The 11,288-nt window shown below is 40.2% G+C and overlaps 1 protein-coding gene across 1 annotated transcript; it reads right to left on the reverse strand.

Annotated features, from left to right (window-relative positions):
* Positions 1–6,864: 6,864 nt before the first annotated feature.
* LOC120035049 (erythroblast NAD(P)(+)--arginine ADP-ribosyltransferase-like) lies at positions 6,865–7,962 on the reverse strand. The gene is made up of 2 exons (XM_038981810.1): positions 7,885–7,962; positions 6,865–7,608 (listed from the first exon to the last, which is right to left on the reverse strand). The coding sequence occupies exons 1-2, from the start codon at positions 7,960–7,962 to the stop codon at positions 6,865–6,867; spliced, it is 822 nt and encodes a 273-aa protein (XP_038837738.1).
* Positions 7,963–11,288: the final 3,326 nt, after the last annotated feature.

Here is an 11,288-nt window from a genome sequence, read left to right on the forward strand (position 1 = left end):
TCTCTGTGTCTCTATGTCTCTCTCTCTCTCTGCTTCTCTGTAACCAGGTTTCCATCCAACCTTTTTACGCGAGTAAAACATGTCATGACAGGCCTGATGGAAACAGCACATTTTTGGGTAAACTTTCCAAATGTCGACAAAACAAAATACGCTGGACAAGGTGGGATGGTTTTGTGTTGGTAAAATGAATTATGTGAGAAATGTTAGTGGAAACACCACCTTTATAGACAAATATTGATATAATAACCATCATATCGATGCGATGACATGTTGTGTGGTCCTCCCACTACAACTGGGGAAAGCATGCAGTTTATTAGGCTACAGATGAAATGGAGCCATTCCCACAATGCACTGTAAATTAGTAACATGCTGTTGAGTTGTTATACATTTTCAGAAGTCTGGACATGTCTACTGTCCCTCTTACTGAACATCCCCCTCCTCCCAAGTCAATACCACCTCATCCACCCTCTCTTCTTAAATGCCAAATACAATACGTCATATTGAGACAGTGGCTTCAACAAATGTAAAAAACTTAAAAAAATACTTAATGAATTTCCCTAATGTGGGTTTGAGTGAGGTGTCTCCTCTCTCACTACTAGCTATTATATTGTTCCAGCCCAGCACTAAAATACCTCATACAACTAGTTAAAGCCACTGTCTGCAAGGTGTCCAGTAATATCACATACTGAAATATACCCCTTAATTGTGAATAATATGACTCGTTTTGAATACCTTTATGTAATTGTCTTACTTTATTATAGCCCCCATAAATGTACATGTTTCTACAATTGTGCTTGTTGTTATGTAATTTGAGACTTATTTAGAGCTTCATATCACGTTTAAAACATGTCATGGGATGTCATTCCTTTAGCACCACAGGTATAGCATAGAAATCAAGTGGTCGTTCTGATATTTCACCATTTCTTTATTTTTACTTTGGATTATGTGCATATTGTTTCTAGGTATTATTACTGCACGTTTGGAGCTAGAAACACAAGCATTTTACCGTACCTGCGATGACATATGCAAATCTGTGTACACGACCAATACAGTTTGATTTGAAGTGCAAGTTTTATGTGAAAATCTCGTAGCATGCATTTGTTCCATTGTTTGCATTGTTGTTGGTGGCCCATTCAATCACAGATGGTATACAACATAGTTACAGTAAATATAGTTACTGTAAATGCTACAGTATATATTGTTACAGTAAATGCTACAGTACATATAGTAATAGTTAATGCTACAGTAAATATAGTTACAGTAAATGCTACAGTACATATAATTACAGTAAATGCTACAGTACATATGGTCATAGTTAATGCTACAGTAAATATAGTTACAGTACAGGCTACAGTAAATATAGTTACAGGTAATGATACAGTAAATATAGTTACAGTAAATGCTACAGTAAATATAGTTACAGTAAATGCTATATATGACCAGGCTTGGGTTCAAATACTATTTGAAATATTTCAAATACTTTGAGTGTTTTCTTTAATCTGCCCGGTGTGCCAGGTGTGCAGGATTTGCACTTTTGGGACTTTTATTTTGATTCCATTGCAGCAAACATGCTCAATCAAGCACAGCTAAGGTACTTGAACCCAGGTCTGTATGCAACCTATGGTGAAGTTGTTGCTACTGTAGCAGTTGTTTCGCATTAGGTTTCTCCCAATGTGGGCATTACATTATGGAGCCTCGTACATATTTGTAGAAACAAAAGAAAGAAAGGTGGGGAACCTCCAGTGATGTGTTTCTATGGGAACACTGGAAAACAAATTGGAACATGAATTGCATCATTCAAGTCATGAGAGTATCCCAAAGTTGAAGGGTTTATTGTTCCCCTCGCCATTCTCTAGAAGTCACCCTCTGAGTTTCGTCAGCAACACGTGACAACAGAGGGCTCACCGAGCGAGTTGGTAGGGGCAAGGGGGTGGTTTGGGATTCACCATCTGTCTGTCTGTCTGTCTGTCTGTCTGTCTGTCTGTCTGTCTGTCTGTCTGTCTGTCTGTCTGTCTGTCTGTCTGTCTGTCTGTCTGTCTGTCTGTCTGTCTGTCTGTCTGTCTGTCTGTCTGTCTGTCTCTCTGTCTGCCTGCCTGCCTGTCTGTCTGTCTCTCTGATTCTCTCTTTGTCTGTCGATCTCTCTCTATTTCTATCTCTCTTGGTCAATAACTCTAGCCAGTGTTCCAGACATCTGATTTGAGCGGTTAATCTGATTTAAGATGTAGCGTAGCCTGCGCACTGTGGAGCAAGACAGTCCTTATTTGGCCGAAGGTGAAAGGTCATGTGACAGTCAAAAGTATTTCTATGACATTATTATTAATATAATTATTATGATTATTATTATATGCCATGTTGCCTTATGTTGCATTTTGACATATTTGTTTACAAGATTCTGAAAGTTTTTACATTATTTTGAATGTTTGAAAAAAATATATTTTGTATTTCCATTTCTACACAATGCAGTAAAAACAGTAAAAGTTCCTTCAATACCAACTGGTAGTTTCCAGTATCTCTTTACTGAACAACTAATTCATTGACTCATTCATTAGTTAATCGTGTGTCATGGCCTAAGTCTCTCAAAAGTGGAGGAGGCTTCAGTGGAAGTTTAACAAAGACATGTGAATGTAATAATGCAGAATGTTTTTCTTTATTAATGTTGGCAGTAGCTGCAAGCATCCCCTATGGAGTCCGTTACACAGGGTAGTACAAGTCTATTGAATTACATCTTAATATCTGTGTCCTGATGTCAGAATGTAACAATAACAGTGAACAACTAACTGATTAAAATATAACTAACAGATATTGAAAATATATTTGTATAACAAAATATATTTGTTAAAAAAAAGTTTAAGAAAGCAGAAGTCGACTTGTTTGATTAAAACATCTTGACGGAAAATGAACCAAGATGAATGTCTCTCAAAAAGATATGGACCACGCACATGACTCAATAGATTGCTGTATTCACACAATATAACTTTACCCTGGATGTACAATTTAGAGTTGAATGAACTTGTATACTAATATGAGGTTATGTTAACAAAATGTCCCGTGTTGACATAACTTACAATTTTAAGGCAGTGGGTTATAACATTTTACAGTGTTGGTATTGATAGAAGCTGTAGACAGAGGAACCATCTAGATGACAGATTTCAGTAAATGTAAGATGTCATATTAATCATTTAAATCTCAATGCAAATAGGTACGGATATTGCTCATCTGTTTCTCCACATACAGCAAAGTAGTAGAATCATTATCTGATTCCTAACGGGGGCTTGATCTGTATTTACACTAAAGCACAGTTCACATCACTTAAATATGTTGCACTTTTCAGTTTCAAAACAACTTTGCACCACAGGTCTTTGACTGTGTTTCTATCTTTCACTTCCTCAATTTTAAATTTCTCATAAGGGGGAATCAAAACCTCTGCCTCAAGTGACCCCGCGATCGTATATTTTTCCACAGAGGCACCATAGCATGTTTCAATTTCAAAACAATTTTCAGTTCCAAATTCTGCAGCAAGAGGTTGAGAGACATTTGCCAAATCTAATTTCTTGATTTAATTGACCCTTGTAAACACGCTTAGTTCCACGATATACGGTTTTCAAACATTCATTGGGATAATTTTTTTCTTTCAGAATACGTATGGCTCAGACAGCAGAAATTGCCATGCATAGAACTCAAATGTTTTTGCTTTGTATTTATCTTTTCCCACACGAACTGCATCATTGAGTGTTTTGTAAAAAATACCAGAGTACAACTTGATTGCAACAATATGTTCAACTGTAAATTCCCCATCAGCTTTTTTGTTGTCAGGATTATCATAATGGTCTGTCCAACAAGTCCCGAAGTCGTCGTATTGGCTGTAATCTCATCTTTCAGGTACACTTTCACCTTGGTCAACATAGCTGGAACACAGCCCTTTTATGCATCATCGACAGACGAAAGTGCCATGTCCAGAACAGTGTCAGGCCTCACCTTGGAGAGGAGAAAAAGGATTTAGCTATTTCACCTTTTTAGGATTTAAAATGCTTAACATTCAGTTTGTGTGTGTGCACATGTCACATACCCTAACATACCATTCCATTGACCATACTGAAGGTCAATGAGAAAACAGCCCACACTACAAACGTCACCATCTTCACTGCAATCTAGAGTATACTCAAAGATGATCCTAGTTATCATCAGGTTACAGCAGTGGCGTGCCGTGGGCCTGGGGCCTGGGCCTTCAGTGAGGTACTACACAGTCCCACCCGAATTAATCCACCTCATTATGATGCCATGGCTCTAGAAACTATACATTTAGACAGAAACGCAGTATAACCAGGCGTTGCGTCACCTTGAAATTGACAAATTGACATTTTTGGGTAAACAGTGTTTACCCAAAAACATGACACAATGACAAAACATGACACAACATGTCTTTTCAATATTTCCCTTCACCTTTTCATTGTGCAGCTCCGTTGCCCTGCGCGTTTGTTCTTTGAGCTGTTGATCCACTCCGGTGTCCCCAAAAGTATTCAAAAGCACCATTGACAGCGCTCGTAGTTGAAACTTTGAAAGTGGCGAGCGAACGAAGCACTTTCCCGCCTGTGACAGGCTTTGTGGCGTCGGGCGACCTCTCCTTACAATGTCTAACTTTTCTTGAAAAGTTCGTCTTGAGAATGGCGTTATAATTATATCCTCGACCAAATCGATATCTTCTCCTCCTTCCGCCATTGTGGGTTGAAAAAACAGCTTAGTAGTACGCGAATTAATTCGTTTATCAAATTCAGTTTCCTAGATCTCCATAGGACCTGCCTCTCAATATTGGTAATCCAATCAAAAGACGTGCACGCACTACGCCTGCTAGCTGGCTCCTGTGTAACACTGGAGCCAGCCAGAAGGCGTACAATAGCCAACTCTAAAGCTGATTGGTTGACACTACATTTTCATTTCCATTCACTATAAGCTACAAGCGCCCGCACGGTTGATTCTGAAGGCCTGAGGGCAGATTTTAGATCCCTGGCAACACATGATGGCTGAATATGATTGGATAAAAGATCTAACATAAAGACCAGCCCTCAAAATCTCAACCTGGGGCTGGAAGCAGTGCAACCAAGAGGAAAGCTATGAAATGAAGAGTATAACTCTTACTCTGGGGAATAATTTAATACATATTTGTGGGAAAATATATTTAAAAAATATATATATTCTGATGATGTTTAGGCCAGCATAGAAGGCCTTGCAGGCCCTGACGGCCCACCACTGGGTTACAGCTCTCTGGTGCTTGTGGCTGTGATGTTACCAAGTTGCCTTCAGTTTGGTGCACCTCCCTCCCTCCGGACAGTCATTTATCCTGTATCTGCTATTTGCATAGATAAAATGCCACTTCAGTACAGGTCTCACTCATACAATACAAACTCTCGTGCCGGTCTCCCATTGGCTGTTTTTAATAGTTAGTTTTGAATCTGTTGGTCTTATTCCTCTGCCCTTTTGTGGAAATTGAGAGTTGCCCAAGGAAGATGGAAGACTGACATTTACATGCCACTTCACATCATGTTTACTCCATAATTCTATACTGAGTAGGACTAGTTTTATACTGTATTGTAGCTGAGCTTCTACTGTTGTCAGTACTCAATGTTTGTTTTAGCTCGTTGCCTCTAAATGAATAAAACAGCATGAAATAACTTTGAAATCTAGTTTTTGAGTGCTGACACGAATTATTCTTATGTTTTAACTGACATTGCTTCTAGACACTCACCTATGCCCAATTACAAAAAGTAATGTATGAACAACTAATTGTAACTCTAATGTCCCTAGGCGATGTTTAACTTGGGTATCTTCTCTCTAACTCACTCATGACCATGATCCCCTTCACACTACTTGAACAATTTCAGGCTTATTCACTATTTAAATCCTAAAATCTCATAGGATGCATTTGCTCTACGGTTTACATTGCTGTTGGTGGCCCATTCAATCTTAGCTGGTATATACTTTTAAAGAAGACTGTGGCATTAAGACCTTTGATGATAAGTTCATGATATGCTGAATGTAGTGTTTTTATTGCTGGGCTGGAACAATAGCCTGCATCTGTAGCTCTCCAGGACCAGGTGAGGTGACCACAGAGAGCGGTAGCTAAAAATAGTTGTTATAGTCTGTTATAGTCATGAAATGTAGTCTGTTTTATGCATGAAATGCTGGCCCCTTCTGGTAGTTGTGGAGAATGCACAATGTCGACGGTTATCTTTGAATCCCATTGAACTGCTTTAATCATGCTCAATGATGCTTTATTGATGCTACAGGGCAAGTGCTGAAAATGTATGATAAAAACATAATTAACTCTAAATTACACCACATTAGATAATACATTTTTCCATGTAGGCAAAGTTACAGTTAATGCGACAGTAAATATAGTTACAGTTAATGCTTAATATGATCAGACCTGGGTTCAAACACTATTTGAAATCTTTCAAATACTTTGAGCGTTTTATTTAACCTGCCTGGAGTGCTAGATGGGCAGAGTTTGCACTTTGGGGACTGTTATATTGCTTCCATTGCAACAGGCAAGCTAAATTAAACGCAGCTAAAGTATTTGAAAATATTCCAAATAGTATTTGAACCCAGGTGTGTATATAAACTGTGATGAAGTTGTTGGTAGCAGGATTTCTATATTAGATTTCTCCCTGTGTCTCCCTGTCTTACATTATGGAGCAAAGGACCTGGCAGAAGAAGAACAATGTGAACATACAGTATATAACACAGGTCTACAGTGATGGGGGAATCCACAGGGAACAACCAAGCACAAGCAACCCAGCCTGTTTCGTTTCACTCTCTGAATGAGAGAGAGCTTCATTGACTAACATACAGTTCGACTGCTGTATTTTCCTATACAGCTTTACAATTCAGATTGCTCTGGAACCCTACACTCTCCAGTTTGAAGAGAGATTTACAGTTAAGAACATTCTGGCTTTTTTCCTTTTTGGTAATTTTGAACATCTCAAAAGGTGGAATCAACACCTCCTTCTCCTTTTCTTCCATCTCTGGGTAGGACTTGAGATAAGCTCCTGCACATGTCTTTATCTCAAAGCAGGACTTCTCTCCAAAATGTGTCAAGTTCTTTAGGAAAGAGCTCGAGGCAAAGAAGCCGAATCTTATTAGTTGGTTAACTTTACCGCCAAACTCCATGTTGGTTCTCCGGTATGTGGTGTGACAGCCCTGTTGGTTTTCTTTCAGGAGGCGAATGGCGTCAGTCAGCAGGAAATGCAGGGAGTGGAACTGGAAGGAGGTTGTATACTCTGATCTGTTGGTCCGGACTGCTTGGTTGAACACTGGGTATATCTGAGTTTCACCTCCTGAGTAAGCACAGATAGCCTTGATATGATCATGTGTAAGTCCGTCTTTAGAATTGGACTTGTCCTTTTTGAATCGTTTCTCCACATTATTTGCACATCCTTCTGCCTTCATCCAGGCTTGTTTGAAGATCCTTACATTGCTGTTTTCATGTTCCAGATATTCCTCCTGCACCTTGTTGTACATTTGTTCAGTGCAGCCGTTATACATGTCGTCAACACAGTTAGGGACCATGTCTAAGGGTGTGCTGGAATTGAGACCAGGCTGACGGAGATGAACCTTCAGAGAATACGGAGGGGAAAAACAGCCCAAAAACAAGAGAAATGGTTTAAGAAAACGTTTAACTGCAGCGATCTTGTTCACAGATGAACTATAGCACGACCATATGCTTGTAATACCCTTTCATAACAAGGTTCTCATCTCAAAATCCTATAGTTCTATAGAACAAACAGAAGTTGATGCTGGATTGTGAGCAATGCTGAAAAGGCCTATGTGCTAAAACACTTCCAGAAGTAATCTTCTAGTTCTATGTTACAGATTGAGAGATCCTCTTACCATCTTGGAGTCCACACCCAGAGTCCAGGCATGGAAGACACACAGCACAGCAAAGGTTAGGATGTTGTCTCTCCTCATGACTTTAACAACACCTGTAGTAAAACAACATGTAGGAGACCATACCAATCAGCATAACAATACTCAACATGATACAACATAGCTTTAATATTATTCACTTTTAATAAATAACAAAACGGGACTAATTGCAATAGCACCATATAGGAGCTGATAGTAAATGCAAACATACTGGCAATCATTATATTCATTATAAAAATAGCTTATAATGATCTGGTAGTTGAACTTACCAGACTGGAGCACGACAGAGGTTGTTTTGTATTGTTCAGCTTCAGGACTTGTGTTTTGCAGACTGTCTGATAGCATCTACTTATACCAGGTGAGAGAAATTACTTCACAAGCAGACATAACCACAAACCATGTTCTCACACTGAAGCACCAAGTTGATACGTGAACAAAGTCATGCAGACCTTGTACGGTAAGTCAGTTGTCATGGTTGTCATGGACAACTGACTGACCACATGGTGCAGGGGTTGACTAGCTGTTTCCCTCTAACAGGTATCTTTTTCTGATATTTTTAGACAGTAGATGTTATGACAGTTAACCTGTGGATAGACAGTAGTTGTTATGACAGTTAACCTGTGGATAGACAGTAGATGTTATAACAGTTAACCTGTGGATAGACAGTAGTTGTTATGACAGTTAACCTGTGGATAGACAGTAGATGTTATAACAGTTAACCTGTGGATAGACAGTAGTTATGACAGTTAACCTGTGGATAGACAGTAGTTGTTATGACAGTTAACCTGTGGGTAGACAGTGGATGTTATAACAGTTAACCTGTGGGTAGACAGTAGATGTTATGACAGTTAACCTGTGGATAGACAGTAGATGTTATGACAGTTAACCTGTGGATAGACAGTAGATGTTATGACAGTTAACCTGTGGATAGACAGTAGATGTTATGACAGTTAACCTGTGGATAGACAGTAGATGTTATGACAGTTAACCTGTGGATAGACAGTAGATGTTATAACAGTTAACCTGTGGATAGACAGTAGATGTTATGACAGTTAACCTGTGGATAGACAGTAGATGTTATGACAGTTAACCTGTGGATAGACAGTATGTGTTATGACAGGTAGCCTGTGGATAGACAGTAGATGCTATGACAGTTAACCTGTGGATAGACAGTAGATGTAACGACAGGTAGCCTGTGCATAGACAGTAGATGTTATGACAGTTAGCCTGTCGATAGACAGTAGATGTTATGACAGGTAGCCTGTGGAAAGACAGTAGATGTTATGACAGTTAACCTGTGGATAGACAGTAGATGATATGACAGTTAACCTGTGGGTAGACAGTAGATGTAATGACAGTTAACCTGTGGACAGACAGTATATGTTATGACAGTTAACATCTACTGTCTATCGACAGGCTAACTGTCATAACATCTACTGTCTATCGACAGGTTATGACAGTTAGCCTGTCGATAGACAGTAGATCTAGATCTTAACATCTACTGTCTATCGACAGGCTAACTGTCATAACATCTACTGTCTATCGACAGGTTATGACAGTTAGCCTGTCGATAGACAGTAGATGTTATGACAGTTAACCTGTGGATAGACAATATGACGCCCATCTGCAATATAGTTGGCCTGGAATGAAACAGCTCTCTCCTCATTGTAGTTGATAGATTGAGTTCTGACCTCACAGATACAGGAAACTAGTAACACTGCTACTGTTCTCCCTCCCATCTCACTCTGACCTCACAGATACAGGAAACTACTAACTCTGCTACTGTTCTCCCTCCCATCTCACTCTGACCTCACAGATACAGGAAACTACTAACTCTGCTACTGTTCTCCCTCCCATCTCACTCTGACCTCACAGATACAGGAAACTACTAACTCTGCTACTGTTCTCCCTCCCATCTGACTCTGACCTCACAGACACTGGAAACTACTAACACTGCTACTGTTCTCCCTCCCATCTCACTCTGACCTCACAGATACAGGAAACTACTAACTCTGCTACTGTTCTCCCTCCCATCTCACTCTGACCTCACAGATACAGGAAACTACTAACCCTGCTACTGTTCTCCCTCCCATCTCACTCTGACCTCACAGACACTGGAAACTACTAACACTGCTACTGTTCTCCCTCCCATCTCACTCTGACCTCACAGATACAGGAAACTACTAACCTGTTTTCCTGTTGGAAGGTGAACCTTCTCCCCAGTCTGAGGTCCAGAGCACTCAGGAGCGGGTTTTCATCAAGGATCTCTCTGTACTTTGCTCCGTTCATCTTTCCCTCAACCCTGACTAGTCTCCCAGTCCCTGCCGCTGAAAAATATCTCCACAGCATGATGCTGCCACCACCATGCATCACCGTAGGGGTGGTGCCAGGTTTCCTCCAGACGTGATGGTTGGCATTCAAGCCAAAGAGTTCAATCTTGGTTTCATCATACCAGAGAATCTTTTTTTGCATGGTCTGAGAGTCCTTTAGGTGCCTTTTGGCAAACTCCAAGCGGGCTACCATGTGCCTTTTACTGAGGAGTGGCTTCCATCTGGCCTGACTGGTGGAGTGCTGAAGAGATGGTTGTGCTTTTGGAAGGTTCTCCCATCTCCACCGAGGAACTCTAGAGCTCTGTCAGAGTGACCATCGGGTTCTTGGTCACCTCCCTGACCAAGGCCATTCTCCCCGATTGCTCAGTTTGGCCAGGCAACTAGCTCTAGGAAGAGTCTTGGTGGTTCCAAACTTCTATGATGGAGGCCACTGTGTTCTTGGGGACATTCAATGGTCCAGACATTTTTTGGTACCCTTCCCCAGATTTGTGCCTCGACACAATCCTGTCTCTGAGCTCTACGGACAATTCCTTTGACCTCGTGGCTTGGTTTTTGCTCTGACATGCACTGTCAACTGAGGGGCCTTATATAGACAGGTGTGTGCCTTTCCAAATCATGTCCAATCAATTAAATTTACCACAGGTGGACTCCAATCACGTTGTAGAAACATCTCAAGGATGATCAATGGAAACAGGATGCACCTGAGCTCAATTTCAAGTCTCATAGAAGGGGTCTGGATTCTTATATAAATAAGATATTTCAGTTTTTTACTTGTAATACATTTGCAAACATTTCTAAAAGCCTGTTTTCACTTTGTCATTATGGGGCATTGTGTGTAGATTGATGAGGATTTTTTTTAAATCCATTTTAGAATAAGGCTGTATCGTAACAAAATTAGGAAAAAGTCAAGGGTCTGAATACTTTGCGAAGGCACTGTATATATTTGTTTTTTCTCTCTGTAAAACTACCAACAACAATTTAAGAAGTTGGCTTTAGCTAGCCCAGATAGGTAGGGCTCCCGAGTGGCGCAGCGGTCTG

This window comes from Salvelinus namaycush, chromosome 42, assembly GCF_016432855.1.
Source record: "Salvelinus namaycush isolate Seneca chromosome 42, SaNama_1.0, whole genome shotgun sequence".
NCBI classification, from domain to species: domain Eukaryota; kingdom Metazoa; phylum Chordata; class Actinopteri; order Salmoniformes; family Salmonidae; genus Salvelinus; species Salvelinus namaycush.

What these genes read in the sequence shown, in the direction of transcription:
- LOC120035049 (XM_038981810.1), bottom strand. Translation starts at nt 7,962, where the DNA reads ATGAGGAGAGACAACATCCTAACCTTTGCTGTGCTGTGTGTCTTCCAT. An exon ending in TGGGTGTGGACTCCAAGATG is followed by an intron (nt 7,609 to 7,884) that starts GTAAGAGGATCT and finishes TATTCTCTGAAG; the next exon opens with GTTCATCTCCGTCAGCCTGG.